The following is a 20,717-nucleotide window of genomic DNA, read 5'->3' on the forward strand; positions in this document are numbered from 1 at the left end:
CACAAAGATATAATTTACAATTTTGCACTTTTGCTTTTATACATGTAATCAAGAAGCTGCAGAGAAGTCTGTCACCATTGTAACCAAAGATCCTCTAAATACTCAAGAACTCCCAATCATGCTCACAAGAAAGCCCCGAGTAGAATTTGTAGTTTAACTCCATTTTTCTTTTGGACATTTTCTTGATACTTTCACTTTCTAAAGAGTAAAGATCACAAATCACAATGTGTCACTTTAGAATGCAAAGAGCTGCCTCTTGATCGCCGTCATCTTTACCCACCACAACCAGCATACATGGAATACAAGATGGCTCAGGTGCAATTGTAGTCCTGCAGCAACATTAATATGATGCTGCAGGATCAACACAGTGCTATCACGTACACCACATGGACAAACAGAGGCAAAAGAATGTAGTGAACATGGAATGGAGTGCACTGAAAAATATATCCCAGTCTTATTGTGCAAATAGTGTTTTATTAAGGTAACTATCCATGTGTATTTTGTGTATTTGTTAAAAAATGTATGCAGCATCTCAAATACTGAAAGTTTCTATTAGTCTAGTATTAAATAAAATTCCACACATACTGGCAATAAACTGTCATATAAGTAATTTAATGAGATTGCAAAATTACAAGAAATTTTAAGAATTACAGTATGTCTGCAGTTTTTGTATTTTATCTTCAGAATGTTTTCTGACCACAGCTCCAGGTGTCTGGCAATGTAAATTTTAGCATGAAGCAGATTAGACAGACCACTGTCTTAACTCTCAAAGCACACACCAAAATTATGCTATTTGGAAGTTTATTTTGTTCTTGGCACTTCAAAATAATTGTCTTCTCAAAATGATTAAGTAGCTCAGTATTTTCTTCTGTTATAAAAACAACCTTCCAAGATTTTAGTGCAAATTTGGATACAGACTTCTTTACAGATGACTCTTGGAGTTTCTGATGTTTTTTTTGATGAAGTCAAACAGATCCACATCTGAATCACGGTGCTTGGCAGAGCTAAACTCACACAGAAGTTTGTACAGTGTCCCTGTCAAAAAGGCATAAAAAGGTATATTAGAAAATTATAGAAAAACCACTTTTTACAGCCAAATTCTGAAAAGTTATATCTTAAAAAAATTGGCATTCAGCTCTAAATAATTAAAGAACATGACATAGTTTGATTCTGATTATAAGGGTGTGGTTCTGGGAGAGGTGAAACAGAGGGCTCTAGGGACATGGGCATTATTAGAAGAAGCTGGTTTTCTTGGTGTTACTGACTAAGTTTAGTTTACCTAATAAGGCAGACAAATTCCTAGCTACCAAATGTAACAGGTCAGTAAAGCCAACATGTGGCAGGCGTGTGGCCTCTCTGCTGCAATGGAGGGGTGGTACGGTAAGCTCACGGGGTGGTGCCGGGAGGTCGGAGGGCACAGGCAAGAGGGATTACAACTAATGAACTCTGCCCCCCTTTTAGTGTCTGGAGTCGGGAAGGAGCGGTGTGTGGTGTGGGAAGTAGCTGGAAAGCTGGCTTCCCGGTTGAATACAGAGTACCGAAGCAGTAAAAAATGCTGTAGGTCAAAATAAAAGTGCTGTGACCAACAATCAAAAGCTGTGTGGGTCCTAATCACTTCATATGACACTAACAAAATACTATGTGAAGCTGCATCAGTGTTTCTTGTGTTATCCTTAGGAGGAGTTTGTGTTGGAGTCAGTTATGCTGGGAGCTGTCACTTGTGAATGTTTTTGGTCAGTGAACTCCATTTCTAAGTTAACATTAGATGGCGTTGCTTACTGTCAATAGAGAAAGTGGAGGCACTGAGGCAAGACATTCAGACACAAGTGTGATCATCCTTCGAAATTTACGGAAAAAAAATTAATCATTCAAATAAAAATCACTCTCCAGGCTGTTAAAGGCATCCAAGAAGTCAGGAAAGGTCTCCATTTCCCTTATATTAAAGGCCAATGTCTGCAGGTTTTTAGAAATACCGCTTTCAGTCACACACCAGCTAATCCTTTTTAAGAAATTATTAAGTGTTCAGCAAATGAACCCGAAAATGCGCGAGCTTTAAAGTAATGTGATGTTAGAAACTGGAGAAAAGAAAACTGCATGTCTTGGGAACACTCACCTACTGTAATCCCTTCTGTGAACATCAACTCATATATGTGCTGTAGGCTTTGCTTCAGATATTCATCCCCAAAGGTGAAGAAAGCCAAACCCCTCTTTGCCTTTGCTGCTGCCATCAGCTGGATCAGAGCTGCACATGAACAGATAAGAAATTACATACATTTATTTCATGTTGCACTGTGACAGACAGACTTCCCTAATCCTAACCCTTCAACTGTTGTGATTCAGTGCTATATAAATTAAACTGAAGTGAATTGAATTGTCCTGTTTTCTGTCTAGACCAATAAGACATGATTACTCTATTTGCTAAATATATCCTCTTAAACTGTGTTAATCTGTGTAGGGTAAGTGTATTTCTGCCTGACGACAGGGTAATAAAGATGTGGTGAGATCCTGTATAAATAGGTTTCCTCTGTTTCGGTGAATTCCTCATTACACTGCTGTATGGACTAAATTCCTTCTTGCAAGAATAAAATTCTCCAGCAGTTGACTTTTTTTTATTTAATGCACCAAATTTCCCCAACAAATGTTGCACTCAGTTTGTTCCAAACCATTTGTTTGGTTTGTAGAAATAGGTCACATTTATACATTTAATCAGCTGGATTTTTTTGGTGTCAGAAGCTCCAAATCAAAGTGTAATCCTGCATATATGATCAAGCATATCACTTTAGTCCTTACACTAAACTTAGAGACCTTTACACTAAACTAATGAATATAAGGAAGTTCACCTTTGAGTTGTGGGTCTCCATTAAAGGCGCCACAGCCCCATTTTCCCGTAGCGATATCTGGCTTTTCATGCCCATCGTACCCTTTAAATCCACAGTATGCCTTCAAAGATACATGAGAATAATTAATTTTAGAATGCAGTCATACATTATAAGCATGGGTTTACCTTTAAGTAGCATTATAAGGTTTACTATAACTTTTAAACAAGCAATACAAAAATGTCACAGATGAAAAGTAAAATATAAGTATGCAATTATTAATTAATTAAATTTGTATTTATACATGCCCAGTCAGAGGGCTTGGACAAACCCACTCATTTAATTTTTTTTAAAATGTCAGGGTTTTTTTGTTTTTTGTTGTTTGGTTTTATAATCATGAGATTGTCATCTGGGAAGGTTTTCAGTTCTTTGTAGAATTGCATTTATGTCTCATTTCCTGTTTACAATACAGCATGGTTACACACAAAAAGTTTTGTTAAGGCACAGTTATTCACTTATTCACATAGTTTTTCCCAATTGCTGTTACGGCCCTGGCCTGGGGAGCTGTTTTGGACTAAGCACACAATCTTGCCACCATGCACACTGCAGCAACTCTGTTTTGTTGTGAAATTGCCTCACAAGTTGAATTCTGCTCACATGCTCTTCTAACTAATATCCAACCTGTAGGACACAGGCACTGGTAACATTTAACATCACCTTTTTGATTTCTAGCTTCAAACTCATGATGCTGTCTGACATTCTCGTCACCTCCACAGCACATTAAAGTGCTCATAAAAGACACCTAAAGCAACACACATGCTTCAATACCTAGGAGGAAGGGCATCTGGTGTAAAATAAATAAATAAATAAATGATCTGCCAAACCAGTTGAAATAGCTTTCAGCCAGTTGAAAGGTTGAAGATGAAGTTGAAAATTATTTACTTCAGAGTTCATTAAAATTACCCCCCATAGAAACTACCACCCAGCAAATTAGAGTATAAACCACATTAGCAATTTGTAGGAGATTGCCTGAATCAGCCTTTCATAGTGGAACTACCATGACTCAGGGACACCTATAAGAAGAGAACTGCTGGGAACAAGACAAAAATTTAGACATTTAGCTATTTATTTAAACCTGGACTTTGGTTTGGTTTGGTGTGTCCAAATGTGAGACTTTTGTGTCCATCCACCAAGAGAATGTAATGGTGATGGATCTCTTGTGTCTAAGTGGAGCACAGGATCTGGGCCTCACTATCTGCCAGTCATAACCCAGCTGAAATGGTTTGAGATTATCCAATCCTACATTGGGTAGTAAACAGTGTAGTATAGGCTTCCGTGTGTGTAAATGGAATACACAGCTCAAATTGAGTCTTTTCCTTTGTGCTTCTTTCTTTTCTGCCAACAAAGAAGAACCAAGGGAACAATAAATAACACATAATAAACTTCACCTTGTTCAGTTCTCGGTTAATGTGTCTCCTTTTGTACTGATCCATGCAGTGTCTGAAGTTCATAGCATCAATGGCCAGGATTTGTGTCTTACGCCGAGCCCATTGATCCCTAAAAATTGCAAAATGCATCAGGACACTCAATAAAAAGTTCTAAAAAAAAAAGTTATAAAGGCAAATAATGAATGACCCCCTCAGACCTTTCAGACTGATCTTCATAAGGACCTGCCCACTCAAAGGAGTCTCCAAAACCTGAATAGGAGCTGAACTGCTGTGAGCCTGAGAAACAGACAACAAAACAGGAGGAAATGAGTGTGAATAAGGGCAAAACCTTTTCAGTTGTACATTAATACAAATATTGATACACATTCATTTTTAGTGAATATATTTATTATGATTTTTTGTACTATATTCCTTTTCCCCATTTTTAATTTCCTAGAGCTATTTATGTTAGGATTATCTTTGTATTCGAGTGGAGGCACTTCTAATGTTTCCATGTGTTTTTTATGTGTAAAATCTTTACGTATGTTGGTAAATAGACTTCAGCGAACAGGGTTTACAAGGGGTTATATATAAAATTGAAAAATTACTTGTTTTCAACTATCTTTATAACTCTGCGTTATTATACTTACATTATAACCAACCTGGTCCTTTTTATCCACTTAAAATATGTTTACAGAACTATTGTTATATTTGTTGCAATTTCCACTGTCCTCTTGGCCAGATTACTCTTAAAAAAACATTTTTAATCTCAACGAGATTTTTTAACTGGATAAGTAAGGGATATATAAAAGTCACTGCCAAACACTGATTGCGGCTTCTACCTTGTTACAGGAATGTTGTTTGGGGCTCAAGATGATTTGATATCATTCATGAAGGATACATTTGACATATGTTTCACATATTATACACCAGCAAGTTATTTATAGCGTTTTAAATATGAGCAATCAGCTTTTGGGAAACACCGGAAATAAGTTATTGGCAGACAATCACTTTTTGGACACAACACCGGCATCTCACAGATTCTGAAGCTGCAGGTTTCGTCACTTTGACCAAAATTGACTGAAACAGCAGAAGAAGATCAAAACTACACTTCGCATTTGAAAAACATTGTCATGAATTTTGTGTTACGTTCGCTGTTTTCCTTCCACCACAATACTTCAAGACCAGCTTACCATCAAAAATCTCTGTTTTCTGCATTATTCACTTACTTATTACGCACCAGTCTACCACTGTGTACAGTGCTGCCGGGTTTTTTTGTTGTTGTTGTTGTTGTTGTTTTCAAAATTGACCTCTGACAAGAAAACATTTTTGATCTTCTACAGAATATTTTTTAAGCTATAAAAAGCCAGGCCAGGAAAATTTCCTTCATGTTTTTCTGTGTTTTATCCTCAGTTACTTTGACACAACAGCATCTGCTGTGATGCATATACCTTTGAAGTCTCATAATTGTAGCTGAAGAGGTAGAGCAGGTCATCTGCTGATTGGAAAGTTTGTGGTTCAATCCCTGTCTCCCCCAGTCTGCATGCCAAATATCCTTGGGCAAGATACTAACTCCAATGCTCCAATGCATCCATCGGTGTATGAATGTGTGTGAATGTTAGTTAAAAAGCACTGAAAAGCATAGAAATTAGTGCTGGTGTGAATTAGTGAATGTGGCATGTTGTATAAAGTGCTTTGAGGGCTCGAGGAGTAGAAAAGTGCTATAGGAATCAGCCCGGTCCATGTACCTAACCAATATCTGATTTAAAAACATGAGGACTTACATGTAAGTTTTAAATTTCTAGTTTATCAAATACCACTGAGCAGAACTTTGTCATTTAAATATAACCTCTCTTCCTCCTCTCCTATCCCGTCTTTCTCAACTTTCTCCATCTCTGAATGAAGTTATCTCTCTTTGTTTTCTCTCACTGTGAAATACAGCAGCTTTACCTTTAGCTAGCAAACAACCCCAGCCCACTTTAACCCCAAATTAGGGCACATGTCTTTACCTATTTCATCTCTTGTTATGTGACATACCCTGGTTATTAATACATGAATAGAATTGCTTTGTATGCGTTACTGTTTAGGCTCAAATCAGTTTGATCTTTGAAGGCTCATAGTGATGTGAAAAAATGTGAAAATGTGCAAGAATTTACAGACTGTAAATGAGAGAAAAAGTATCTAATATCCAAAGAAAAACTTCCAAACACGTTCACGAATCCTGGAGAAATGCTGTTACTAAGACTAATTGGAACAAGATAGAAAGAACTGAGGGATGGCTTGAGACTTTTGCACAGTATTTTGATTGTTGATTAATTTGTCATTTTGCCTCAAGTGAAAGAAAATAATTATAGTGAACTGTAATTCACCAGAACTCAAAGCAGCATCCTTACACTGCATTTAAGTAATTATTGTAAAATAACTATGACAGGTATAATTCACATCAGTTGATCTCCCTGTTTCTGACTTTCCATGTATACACACAGAAAGCTAGAGAGGTCCCAACACAGAGCTATGCTGCAATACTACAATTTATTTAGTAACATGGTCCTAACTGAATTAGATTCTTTTTGTTGTTTTTTGATGAGTATTTTCATTTCAAAATGTAATTGTTAGTTTTATTTTCTTTATCCATCCTTACTTTTTTTTTGTCTTAAATTCATGTTATAGTTGATTTTTTAAATAACCATTTATGTTTTCTAAAATATGAGTGTGTCATTCACTTATTAAAATAGCTATGAATTAAAAAAAGAAATCTTTATAGTAGAAAAGATGGAACCAGTTGTTATTTGATATTTTGGCTTCAAAAATGAAATTAATTAATCATTTTAATCATTCAGGCAATTTTTGTATGAAATCAGCCTAATTTTTGTGAGATGATTGATCCATTTATGAACAAACCTGTAATGATCAGACACTCATTATCTTCAAGTTTCTCTGTGAAGAGGCGAGCTACAATCAGTTCTGGATTTATGAGGAACAGGATCTCCTCCTGCAACAGACCAGAGCCCAGCACACCTCCACCTATCAAGCTGTTGGCAAAGTCTACCTGCACATAGATATACATAGACACACAAATAACCAAATCCCAAACATAAAACATGAAACTGTAAATAATTATTCATGTGGGACAGTTCTTACCTGAAGCATGCCTTTACCTTCAAGCTCAATCTGACCTTCTGAGGTGATATGAAGTTTAGACAGATTCTCCTTACAGCTATCACATTATCAACAACAACATGATTTAGAGAAAATCAAGATAGTAAAGGTGGTAACACAGCTGCTGCTTTACCACAGCAGATCTATCTATTTATCTATCTATCAATCAGTTATTACCTTTCCCATGTGGGCATGTCTGTGTAGCTGAGGCACTCCCTGTGAAATGTCACCAGTCCTTTTGGTCGGGTACCTGCAATGACATTGATAAACACCCATGGACTCTTACTGAGATGTCTCACAAACGGACAGAATGGGAGGATTCAACTTACTTTCATCTGTAACCTCTTTAAAATAATGCATGATGGCCCTCAGCTTTTCTCTCTTCCTCTCTGACCAGTTTCCAAATAGACTGTGTAGAGAATGATTATTAACAATTAACACACATTGGGCACACAGAATGAGAGACTATAGTAAAGGGAATTTTTTTTCTAACCTGTTGAAGTTGATGGTGGGGTAACCAGCGTACTCTGCAGTGGGATTGGAGGTGTTTCGGTGAGGGAAGGTGCAAAAAAAAGCATTGGCAAGTAGGCAGGATATCTGAACCTGAGACAATGTGATGGTTGCACTCTGTCCCTTTCGTAGAAGCGGGATGGCCTGAGAACATGGAAACGCATTTTGTCAGTCAGATTATTTGATTTCAGGAGAACTTAATTTTAGTTTTCTCATCGAAGACTATTCTTTTTAGAATACAAATGTCCTTAATAATGTTGTTTCAAGTTAATTGGTGTTAATTTGTCCAAAGGTGTCATGATACTGAGTTAATTATATGAAGTGCTCTGCAGACCCACATATACATAACAGTTTAGTGTAACATTATAACGTCAACAACTAGGACCAACCAGGAATGCTGTCTACTTTTGTTCATATTTATGTTCATTTTGATCATCATGCGTACAACAAAAAGGCGTTAAAAGTAAACTTTTTTTAAACCTTTTCACAGTAAGCTTTGCTGTTCTTCCCTGTTGTTTTATACAATCAGCAGTCTACCTACTTGTAGTATAGGATAAAAAAAGTTCCTGTTTTTACTGGAACCTTTTTGCCTTAAGGTGGCTGCTGTTGTGATTTGGCACTATTGTGGTAGGACTTGACTTAAGCGGCCAAAGAAGTGCAGGAGACTGATGCTGTCCAGTGTAGCAAGTGATTTATTCACCATTTTGTGACCCAAACAATATTTACAAAAAATAAATAAGAAACTCAACTCCAAATTAAGTCAGTTCAACTAAATATAACTGAACTTAAATCAACGGAAATTAAGGTCAAACTGCACACAGCTACACTGACCTGAACCTTTCTTCTCAAACACCTGAGTTCTTCTGCTTAAATAGTCCACTTAACCAAACGATTTCTCCTCTGGACTATTCCATTCAGTAGGTAGGTAAGATAAACATGATTATATTCAAACCTCTACTGCTACTCTTTACTGGCAACAAACTCTGTGGTGTAATCAATACATATTACAACAATAAATCTATTTCGTCATAAACCCTCTAAAATCAACTTTATTAAATTACAAGAATTCTTCCCCTTCTGCACTTGGTCTCTTCCTGTGACCTCAGATGAACCCAGACGGTATAAAGCAGGAAGTAAAACTACATTTCCTCCTTTTGTTTCTGGAAGACAGGTAGGTAAGGTAAGTTCTAAACAATACAAATTAACCGTTGAAATAAAGAACATGTTAACTTAACAAACTTGTAGGAATTGATTTAAATCAAGATGTTATATTATATAATCTGTAAAACTGCAAAACATAAACAAACCCAGGATAGCAGATGTTTGCCTATTGCAGATTACATGTGAAATATGGTTAAATCAAAACAAGAATGTTAACTAAGAATATGGACAAACGGTGTTCTCACCCACTTTGTCACAACTATATAAAAAAAATTGAATTGAACTGTTATTTTGCAGAACTGCACACAAATGTATCTGTACTCTCTGTGTTGTTCCACAGTCTCTATATTAAGAGACTTCACACCCAGAGACTTCGCAAACCATTGGACTACAGCCTACTTTTATATGTAAAATGGTAAAATGGCCTGTATTTGTATAGCGCTTTCCTTAGTCCCTAAGGACCCCAAAGCGCTTTACACTACATTCAGTCATTCACCCATTCACATACACATTCACACACTGGTGATGGCAAGCTACATTGTAGCCACAGCTGCCCTGCGGCACACTGACAGAGGCGAGGCTGCCGGACACTGGCGCCACCGGGCCCTCTGACCACCACCAGTAGGCAACGGGTGAAGTGTCTTGCCCAAGGACACAACGACCGAGACTGTCCGAGCCGGGGCTCGAATCGGCAACCTTCGGATTACAAGAAAAGCAGAAAGCAGAAGCAGAAAAGCAGTGTGAAGATTAACAGCTGCTTTGGTTTTGAATCCAAAGCGTTTTGAATCCAAACCTTTGACATACTTTTGGAGTTGAAAAAATAAGTACCTTTCAGATACTGAAAACATAAACGTGTCGGCTTTAGGTCTAAATAAGCATCCTGATCACAATCTAATTAAAGTCACCAAGGCATTCTTAATAGGTTATGTATCAGTGCTGCACAATTAGACAAGTTTTAATATTAATTGCAATTTTGGCTTCCCACAACAGATGAACATGATTGAATGATACTGTAAATTTCTGAGGGGGCAGTAGAATACAAACCAAAGGCAAAGGCAACACTGCCCACACGCCTGTATGTTCTAATTACACACATGACAATCACAGTTGACTTTATTTTGCTTCTCGGAGATGTACTTTGAATGAGCACCTTACTGATCTTCAAATGAACGAACTTAAATGTAAAGGCGAAAGCAATGTCCTAATGACTTTGTGTTAAGATTTTGCACATTTTTAAATTTTATATATTCTTTGAATTTTTCTCCAAAAGAGGGGCTGAATTCAGGTGAACAAGGAGGAGCATAATTATTTTAATGCAATAATTTGTACATTTGCAGGAATGTAGCAAAGCATTAATGTTGCATTGCTTAAATGACAGCACACCAAAACGATTTTTGTCAATCAAATCAATGAATAATGATGATAACTTGAAGACTAGATGTAAGTGGGGGAGACATAAAACAAGACAGCTTTATAGATCGATGCTTTTTAACCACTTCCACCAACATCAGATGCTTATTGCTTCATTCCTTTTCAGCATATTGTCATTCATGTAGTCTGAGGAGAAAGTAGGGTCCTACACCTTTTGCGCCCTAAGACATATATTGGATTTTTTTTCTGTTTAATTTAAAGAATTTTACTTTTAGTGACATTTCAAGATACTGACTCAGAATTTGGGGCTACTTCAAACAGACTTTTGAGCATTTTCAACTGTTCCAGTTTCAATTTTACAATTTTTGGCAATTCATTGTTTATATGAAAATGCTATTCTCCTGATTTTAAGGTAAAAGTTTTTTGCATTTCTTAGATTTTCCAATAAGATAATTTATTTCAATAGTCAACACAATATTACTTGTAGAAGATAATTTGAAATGATACCTTATTCACAAAGTCAGGGAGCTTCAAGGCCAATGCAGCAATCTTCGGAAACAGTGTCTTGAAGTAGTTTTCTGTATCTGGAATATTCTGAAAAGAAAATATGTTCATTGCTTATTATTGCTAAATTAAATAGTATTAGTTTTGGGTTTTTTTGACTAACTAATACCAAATATGGGCACTCACCTTATTAAATGTGTGGAGGGCATCAAATGACCACTGATCTTTATATTTGGGGTTATACTTGATGATAGCTTCCTGATGAGAGAAGTTTTAAGACCACCTAATATGCTTTTCTGTCATGTAGATATATAACAATCATGGAAATTCACATTAAGCATGGTCAAAGAATAGCACCCATTTAACTTTTCATGTGTCCTTGGGAACGCATTTCACATTATCAGTGTAAAAATGTACAAGGATTAAATGTCCACTTTTGCCAACATACCTCTACATCTTTGACGCTCACTGTTTTCTTACTGGCCAGAGATTTCAGCTTTTTGGATATCACATCCCACTTTGACTTCTGATTTGCTGACTGAAATGACAATTACATTTATGTGCTCTGTTCCATTTGAGACAACATATAAAATCTGTATTACTTTTATATAAGCCTAAATTAAATAAAATTAAAACATATTTAAAATGTGCTTCATGTTAGTCTCTGTCATTGGGGGTAAATTTGTAAAACTAGCACACAACTGGAGACTATGAGTCATAGTCCTGGCTCCCAGCTTTTTGTGTTTTGAACTAAAGGTACTTAACATTTAAGTATTGAGTTACTGAGTTAGTCCAATTTTTGGTTATGGTTTTAGGTTTTGTGGTTTTCTGATTGCTCACTGAGGTTAAGATGCCTCAGTTTTTAGTCCTTTATTTTTTTTTTATATCTTTTTATATATATATATATCAAAATCCAATTCAATTTCATTTATATAGCACCAAATCATCACAATAGTTGCCTCATGGTGCTTTATGTTGTAAGATAAAGACTTTACAATTGCAAAGAGAAACCCAACAAAGAGATGATCCCTGTGAGAAGGCACTTGGCAACACTGGAAAAGTAAAAACTCCCTTTTAACAGGAGGAAACATCTGGCAGAACCAGGGTCAGGGAGGGCAGCCTTCTGCCGCAACCGTGTGGGGTTAAGGGAAGGGAGATAGGGCAAAAAACACAAGTGAAGAGAGCATATTGAGAAGATGGGGAAAAGTACTTTGAGAAGCTGATGAATGCAGAATGCAGAGGAGGATAGAAGGGGACAGTTAGTGAATCAGGTAGAGCACTATGAATGAAGTAAATAGAAAAAAAACTGGAATCAAAGGGATATGAAAAAATTATTTAAAAAAAAAAGAAGAAGAAGGAAACAAGCAGAGGACAAGGACCAAATGATCTGTCAGCCCAAGATGAGAAATAACTGCAATAAAAAACAAAAAATCCAGACTCTCCAGGATCCATGGGATAGTGTCAAGAACTTATACTGTGAGTGATGACATCCAGGAATGACAGAACTCATTTTTATGAACCATTTGAAAGACATTTAAGATGAGAAAAGAGATAATGGAATATGTTTAAATTAACAGGCCATGGCTGCAGTGATATGCATGTTGTACTGCTGTCCGCCTTGCTGAAGACACAAAATGAAACTGTTGATTTACCAGTCAATCTACGCCCCCCTCCTCACTTGAGGTCATGAACTGTGAGTAGTGACTGAAAGAAGGAGATCATGGATACTAGCGACTAGTGACAGTTATTTTAATACATATATTTCAGTACCCTGTGGCTTGCTCATTAGTTTGAATTACTACTGTGTGAACAACATGCATGTCATTGTTTTTCCCTTTCAAAATAAACTTCCAGTCATGCTAAAACACCATTCAACACCAAGTTGCAGTCTTCTTATCTGGCTTTTCTCCAGCTACCTAGATAATACACCTCTTGCAACCTACACGAAGCAATTCTTAGTCTCCAGTGGCTCTTGAATGCCTAAAAACCTGTATAACTTATCTCTGTGCTTGTCCTGCTAGACCTCAGTGCTGCGTTCGATACTGCTGACCATAATATTTTATTACAGCGATTAGAGCTTCATCTTCTCTTCTCCCCTGTTAATCCAGCATTGAATTTAAAATCCTTCTCGTAACATGCATGGTCTTGAGTCAGGTTCCATCTTATCTTAAAAAACTTATAGTGCTGTATCACCCCATTAGAGTTCGCTCTCAGACAGCTGGTTAACTTGGTTCCTAAAATATCTGAAAGTAGAATAGGAGACAGAGCCTTGAATCTTTCAGGCCCCTCCTCTGTGGAACCAGCTTCCAGTTTGGATCTCTACTTTTAAGATTAGGCTTAAATGGGCTTGCTGTGTGGCAGGCAGAGCAGGATCCGAATGTAAAACTCTTCTTGTAAAACACATCTGCTCACAGTCTTGAATCAAAGGCTTGTGTCTTAAATTGACTTAGTATTACTATTAATGGCAGTTTAATTTCTGAGGTTTTTATTTCTTTTAGTTACTTTGAGTTCTGGTTTGTGACAGCCACTAAACTTTACATAGTTACTTACTTATTTCTCCTGAATAATAAGTGAATCCTTTTGCAGTGAGGAAGCGATACTTGCCTGTGAACAAGGCATCTTCACAAAGTCGCTGTGCCACAGATCTCTCCCTTTCGTAGGTAAAAATTTCCGTTGAGAGTTGAAAGTATCTACCTGAAAGATAAAAAGTATAATTTCAAGAACACAACCAATAGCTGTTTTCCAATAAATCATCCATGCAGTAGGTAGAGTGGTGGCCCCATGATCGGAAGGTCGGGGGTTCAAATCCACTGAACGGCTACCCTGAGGTACCCCTGAGCAAGGTACCGTCCCTACACACTGCTCACCTGGGTGCCCAATGGCTGCCCACTGCTTCACAGAGTGAATGGGTTAAATGCAGAGAGGAATTTCCCCATGGGGATCAATAAAGTACGCATTATTATTATTATCATTTTCATTATTATTATTATTATCATAAAGCTCTAGGGTTCTTTGACCATGGGGACTCAGTCTGGAGCCTCCCTCTTCCTTCTGCAGGGATGGGCATGCAGTTATCATCATGACATCTGGCCTCAGGTCTTCACTGCTCTTGAGGGGCTGTGGACAGTGGGTCTCCTGGGCCTTTCTCTGTCTGCCTCTGACTACCAGAGGACATTGTTGCAGTTTCTCATCAGTTATGTTTCATGACTAACACACATACAGAGACACTCATGGTCTCACACAAACAACATAGCAAGATTTTATTTTTGTGAATCTGTTTTTTTAATGTTTTGTTACGCATGCAGTAGTTGGTGGCCAATTGTGATTTTTTTCTTTATTTCTATCTTTTTGTCTTTGCATCCTTTGTTCTCTTTATGGTAAATGGACTAGTTCTTATGAAGAATTCAAAGCGCTTTATACAACCTCACTCCCACAAACACTTTTTTCTATCTGGCATTCATATATATTTATACTTTAGCTGCATTAGAGAGCAACTTGGGGTTATTGTTGTGATCAAGGTTATTTGGTATGCAGACTGGAGGAGCCAGGGATCAAAACCACCAACCTTCCAATTTGTAGATAACCTTCTCTACCTCCTGAGTTAAAGTTTTCCAGTATCGCTTTGCCTTTGTCTTTGCAAATTTGCACCTGCCCACCAATCAGCTCTGGCACTGTAAAACTACATCAATACTAATAGGAATTAATAAATAAATAAATAACTTGGTCTTACATCTATGAGGACTGTGTGTCTCCTGGTGAATCTTAGGGGACCCAGCTTCATGTCTCCATGTTGAAGTCGCTTCATATCCTTCAGCTGACAGCAAGATAAAGTTCTCTCCATCTGTTGAAGGAACTCAGGACACTCTGCTTGTCCATCCTTTACATTCTCTGCACTGCAGATTCCTGAAGAGGATAGCAAGAAGCTGTCTTGATTTCTGCTATCATTGCTGCACTGTTCTTTTTCATGCTTTTCTTTCTCCTTTTGAGGATTTTGCTGTGTATCATGCTGGAGGGCTTCTTTCATCTGAGAGCTGTCATTGTGTTTGTGGCTCTTCATGTCTGAGATATTTAAAGACAAGACATGAAATCAGGATATCAAGAAGAACTTTTATTTTAACTCCAGGACTGAAAAAAAAAAAAAGATCCCGGATTAATACTTTGAAGAAACAGGCAACCAAATACTAGTCCAACACCTAGTTGGTAAAATCACAAACCCTACAGTGTACAAAACACAATTACACACACTATCATGTCTCGATTTAAAGAAAGAAAGAAAGAAAGAAAGAAAGAAAGAAAGAAAGAAAGAAAGAAAGAAAGAAAGAAAGAAAAAGATTTTTTTATTTTTTTTTAAACATTACTAGAAATTTGCCTGCAGATTAGTCTTTAGGTTCAATGAAACACTAAACCATCCATCCATCCATTCACTTCCGCTTATCCTTTTCAGGTTCGCGGGGGGCGCTGGAGCCTATCCCAGCTGTCTTAGGGCGAGAGGCAGGGTACACCCTGGACAGGTCACCAGTCTGTCACAGGGCTAACACATATACACAGACCACCATTCGCATTCAAATTCACTCCCACATTCACACCAAAACATTAACATTGAACATTAAACATCCACATTGTACTCAAGTCCTGACAGAATGGCATGGCCACACAATGGATCCAACAGACTGGGTGCTGCTGGGTGGGAAGCTGTAGAAGGACTTTCTGAGATTTTCTAAAATTTTTAAAAGAGACATTGTTATATCACCTCTCCGTGAATCGCTACCTTATCGTGGTGGAGGGGTTTGTGTGTCCCAGGGATCCCAGGGGCTATGTTGTCTGGGGGCTTTTGCCCCCTGGTAGCGTCTCCCATGGCAAATTAGTCCTGGGTGAGGGACCAGACAAAGAGCGATTCAGAAGACCCTTATGAAGAGAACATCGAGGGAACAGTTTACCCTGTCCAGGATAGGGTTACCGGGGCCTCGCCCTGGAGCCAGGCCCGGGGAGGGTGCCCGAGGGCAAGCGTCTGGTGGCCGGGCCTTAGTCCATGGGGCCCGGCCAGGCACAGCCCAAAGAGGAGACATGGGCCCATCCTCCCGCAGGCCCACCACCCGCAGGAGGCGCCATAGGGGTCGGGTGCATTGTGTGCCGGGTGCTGGAAGGTGCCCCACCTGGCGACTCTGTTGTCCTGCTGGGAGACTTCAATGCTCACGTGGGTAACGACAACGAGACCTGGAGGGGCGTGATTGGGAGGAACGGCCTCCCTGATCTGAACCCGAGTGGTGTTTTGTTATTGGACTTCTGTGCAAATCACAGTTTGGCCATAACAAACACCTTGTTCGAACATAAGAGTGTCCATAAGTGCACGTGGCACCAGGACGCTCTAGGCCACAGGTCGATGATCGATTTTGTAATCGTATCACCAGACCTGCGACCATATGCTCTGGACACTCGGGTAAAGAGAGGGGCTGAGCTGTCAACTGATCACCACCTGGTGGTGAGTTGGATCAGGTGGCGGGGGAGGATGCTGGACAGACCCGGTGCACCTAAACGCGTAGTGAGGGTGTGCTGGGAACGTCTACCAGAGGCCCCAGTCCATGAGATCTTCAACGCACACCTCCGGCAGAGCTTCAACAGCATTCCGAGAGAGACTGGGGACATTGAGTCCGAATGGACCATGTTCAGCGTCTCCATCGCCGAAGCTGCTGTATTGAGCTGCGGCCGCAAGGTGGTTGGTGCCTGCCGTGGTGGTAATCCCCGAACCAAATGGTGGACACCAGAGGTGAAGGGAGCCACCAGGCTGAAGAAGGAGTCCTATCGGGCTTGGTTAGCCTATGGGACTCCGGAGGCAGCCGACGGGTATCGACAGGCCAAGCGGAATGCGGCTCGGGCAGTGGCTGAAGCAAAAACTCGGGTGTGGGAGGAGTTCGGAGAGGCCATGGAAAAAGACTTTCGGACTGCCTCGAAGAGATCTGGCAAACCGTCAGGCATCTCAGGAGGGGAAAGCGGTGCTCTACCTGCACTGTGTATAGTGCTGGCGGAGCGCTGCTGACGTCGACTGAGAAAATTGTCAGGCGGTGGAAGGAATACTTCGAGGACCTCCTTAATCCCACTGACACGTCTTCCGAGGAGGAAGCAGAGTCTGGGGATGAGGGGAATGACCCGCCAATTTCCGGGGGTGAGGTCACTGAGGCAGTTAAACAACTCCTTGGTGGCAGAGCCCCTGGTGTTGATGAGGTCCTGGTGTTGATGAGGAATAAGTCGGACTCGTTCCCGGTGGGTGATGGGCTCCACCAGGGCTGCCCTTTGTCACTGGTTCTGTTCATAATTTTTATGGACAGGATTTCTAGGCGCAGCCAAGTGGCGGAGGGCTTTCACTTCGGTGGCCTCAGAATCTCATCTCTGCTTTTTGCGGATGACGTGGTTCTGTTGGCTTCATCGGGTGAAGGCCTCCAGCTCGCACTGGAACGGTTCGCAGCCGAGTGTGAAGCAGCGGGAATGAGGATCAGCACCTCCAAATCTGAGGCCATGGTTCTCAGCCGGAAAAGGGTGGAGTGCCCACTCCGGGTCGGGGATGAGTTCCTGCCCCAAGTGGAGGAGTTCAAGTATCTCGGGGTCTTGTTCGCGAGTGATGGGAGAAGGGAGCCGGAGATCGACAGACGGATTGGTGCTGCGGCTGCAGTGATGCGGACGCTGCACCGGTCCGTCGTGGTGAAGAGGGAGCTGAGTGTAAAAGCGAAGCTCTCAATTTACCGGTCGATCTATGTCCCTACCCTCACCTATGGCCACGAGCTGTGGGTAGTGACCGAAAGAACGAGATCGCGGATACAAGCGGCAGAAATGAGCTTCCTCCGAAGGGTGGCTGGCCTCTCCCTTAGAGATAGGGTGAGAAGTTCGGCCATCCGGGAGGGGCTCAGAGTAGAGCCGCTGCTCCTCCACATCGAAAGGAGCCAGTTGAGGTGGTTCGGGCATCTGACAAGGATGCCTCCTGGGCGCCTCCTGGGTGAGGTGTTCCGGGCATGTCCCACCGGGAGGAGACCCCAGGGCAGACCCAGGACACGCTGGAGAGATTATATCTCTCGGCTGGCCTGGGAACGCCTTGGTGTTCCCCCGGATAAGCTGGAGGAGGTGGCTGGGGAGAGGGAGGTCTGGGCTTCTCTGCTTAGGCGGCTGCCCCCGCGACCCGGCCTCGGATAAAGCGGATGAAGATGGATGGATGGATGGATGGATGGATGGATTGTTATATCAGTGAGGTTTTTTCTGACATGAAGGCTATTATCATCATGCATCTTTGACTGCTTTACTATTCAAACATCTCTGATATTTTTGATTGAATATACCACATGGAAATGGTTAAAGAGTAAAAAAAAAAATCACAGCTTGCCCATTCTTCCCGTGCCACACACACCTCAACCTTTATCTCCAGCTCTTCATCCTCAGTGCTGCAGCCGCTCTCAAGCCACTATGCCATACTGTCCTGCTTGACAGCTGCACCACCTCAAACTGAGGCTCCAGTGAGAACTGGGAGATGGCTTAGCCTTTCAAGGTCATCCACCTACTGGACTTATGACCAGTAAGTGAACCCCATCCTCCCTGCGGTGCACTCAGCCATGATCCTTCTTACTGGACCTGGGACTGCCTGAGTGTAAGTGTTCTCTGCCGACACCACCCAGCTTTCGAACCCTGGCACTGTTCCTGACTGGCTAGTCTGAGATTACACTACCAGGGGACGCTGTCGGCTCCACCCTGGGTCCAGCATTGTTCCTGGCTGCACCAATTTATACACTTTTTTGATACAATATTATGATTCCCCCTTGCCTTGTTCTTGGTCCTCCCATGCCACACATAGACAACTCACTGCAAGGGCAATCCCCAAGCCTGTGTGGCCAGTGGGAGTCCTTGGTGTTAAGGTTTGTATACAGTATCAGTGTATTTAAAATACTGGCGTACAGAGACTTTGAAATCGTAATATGATCATAGAATTGTTTGAATGTTTTGTTAGGTAAGGACTTAGGCTAAAGATCACATGTCAGCTGTCTGACAGTCAGCATAGAAAAAAGCATGGACAGACTATGCGGGAAGATTGCACTCTAGACAGTAAAGCAATAATCTTCAACATGGTAGAGATTATAGATTGGTGAAACCAATAATCCCATGTTCTTCAGTCTAAGTAACAATACTACAATGAAACTACATATAGCCAGACATAGGTTTGTCTAAGTGTTAATATTCTACAAGGCCTATAGTGAAAATGAGTGAAAAACAGCCAATGTCCATAGCAAAACTTTGAAAGACTGTCAAAGCCTGGAGATCTATTGCTCCAGACCCATTTTTAAAAAATACAAGAAAGCCTTGGTCCTCAGAAGCAAAATATGGTAATGATCTAATCATCAAAATATTTTTTGAGGGTATACTGTTCAATTTAAGTGGCTTCTAGCCTACTAATACATGTTCTTGGTCACGGATTTTGGAGTGGATCCTTTCCTGCTGTGATCTCCACAGTTGAGCTTTCGTAGCCGTGTTGTGCATTTTTCTCTTTGAGTAATCACTTGGGTTCTGTGGCTGGGAGCCCCTGCAATCTGCACATTGCTTACTGAAGGACAGGTTGAATTTTTAATAAGGATTTATATATATATATATATATATATATATATATATGTATATAGATAGATAGATAGATAGATAGATACATATATATAAATATATATATATATATATATATATATATATATATATATATATATAAGTTCGAATGAATTTTATTCCAAATAAAGATCATTGTTTAAAAGTATCTGGTTGTTTGATCATCCTTGTCCTCTGCACACTTGACCAGACCTTTTTAACAAAAGGTGGGGGCAGTAATACCCCTCTTTCTGCGGCACTGTTCAAAATAATGCATGCTGTAGCAACATGCCTTGTGCTATTGTGCAGACTAACTCTGTGTGCTTAAGGAGGCCAAATGCAGCGATTACTCTTTCCACGAGAAGGTAGCTGGGCTAGTTTGTTTCCAAACTGCTACACCGCTGGAAAAGTATGGATAATAGAAACGGAAAACGCTCTTGATCTCACGCGATTGGCTCCAAACTAGTGAGCTCATGTTCACTTTTTAAACTCCATTTCCTCATAAATCATAATTCATACTCACAATTTAGCAGAAAGAAGTTCAGAATGAAACAATTTAACACTAAGAAAACCCTAGGGCTACCTGGAGGGGGACAATAGGAAGCAGCTTAAGAACTTGTGTATGTAGTTTAGGGTAAGTATTGTCCTTTACAGTCAAGACTGTGAGGATATTGGTTGCAGTTTTTAAATCAACAGCGCTTAAAAGCAAAACTAGCGACGTTCAAAACATATAGGCTACAAGACGAATATGCGAGGCTTAAAGACTAAAGTCCTGCCATTACACACGGAAACCACTGACCTTTCAACGCAGACTTCTCCGAAGATGTTCACATTTAATGGATTTTAACTGCAATGTTAACTGTTGGTTTTATGGCTGTAAAAACAGTCGTCACCAAACCAGACACACTCAGAGTATGTGCCTTTTAGTTCACTTTCACTTTGACACGAAAACGAAAGTAAGGTTCAGGGAGCAGCTATTGGTTAAACTGCTACTACTTTCATTACTCAAGAAACGGCCTATGGTCACTGTGTAACACAAGGCATATTTTGAATACTTTGCTATTATAAGCTACAGTATTACTGTGTCCACTGAATTAAAAATTATTACGGAGTTAACATGGAACTAGTTCCCTAATGTCTTAATGATTGTACTGTAGCGTATAAC

The 20,717-nt window shown here is 40.1% G+C and overlaps 1 protein-coding gene across 2 annotated transcripts; it reads right to left on the minus strand.

The window, feature by feature from the left end:
* Positions 1-593: 593 nt before the first annotated feature.
* pargl (poly (ADP-ribose) glycohydrolase, like) lies at positions 594-20,509 on the minus strand. Of its 2 annotated transcripts, none has more exons than XM_005449550.3 (16): positions 20,352-20,509; positions 14,679-15,007; positions 13,553-13,642; positions 11,397-11,486; positions 11,135-11,206; positions 10,952-11,038; positions 7,896-8,056; positions 7,732-7,811; positions 7,580-7,652; positions 7,385-7,460; positions 7,145-7,292; positions 4,462-4,540; positions 4,265-4,373; positions 2,841-2,940; positions 2,114-2,242; positions 594-1,035 (listed from the first exon to the last, which is right to left on the minus strand). In XM_005449550.3, exons 2-16 carry the CDS (start codon positions 15,003-15,005, stop codon positions 923-925), a joined length of 1,734 nt encoding a protein of 577 aa, XP_005449607.1. In that variant the 5' UTR covers positions 15,006-15,007; positions 20,352-20,509; the 3' UTR covers positions 594-922. The 2 variants fall into 2 exon arrangements, with proteins under 2 accessions (XP_005449607.1, XP_025764494.1); XM_025908709.1 differs by having other exon boundaries at positions 14,679-14,851; positions 20,352-20,502.
* Between the last annotated feature and the right edge of the window lie 208 nt (positions 20,510-20,717).

This window comes from Oreochromis niloticus, linkage group LG7 (assembly GCF_001858045.2).
Source record: "Oreochromis niloticus isolate F11D_XX linkage group LG7, O_niloticus_UMD_NMBU, whole genome shotgun sequence".
Classification (NCBI taxonomy): domain Eukaryota; kingdom Metazoa; phylum Chordata; class Actinopteri; order Cichliformes; family Cichlidae; genus Oreochromis; species Oreochromis niloticus.

What these genes read in the sequence shown, in the direction of transcription:
- pargl (XM_005449550.3), bottom strand. Translation starts at nt 15,005, where the DNA reads ATGAAGAGCCACAAACACAATGACAGCTCTCAGATGAAAGAAGCCCTC. An exon ending in AAGGTAAAGGCATGCTTCAG is followed by an intron (nt 7,293 to 7,384) that starts GTAAGAACTGTC and finishes ATCTATGTGCAG; the next exon opens with GTAGACTTTGCCAACAGCTT. An exon ending in CACAGAAGGGATTACAGTAG is followed by an intron (nt 1,036 to 2,113) that starts GTGAGTGTTCCC and finishes CCTTTTTGACAG; the next exon opens with GGACACTGTACAAACTTCTG.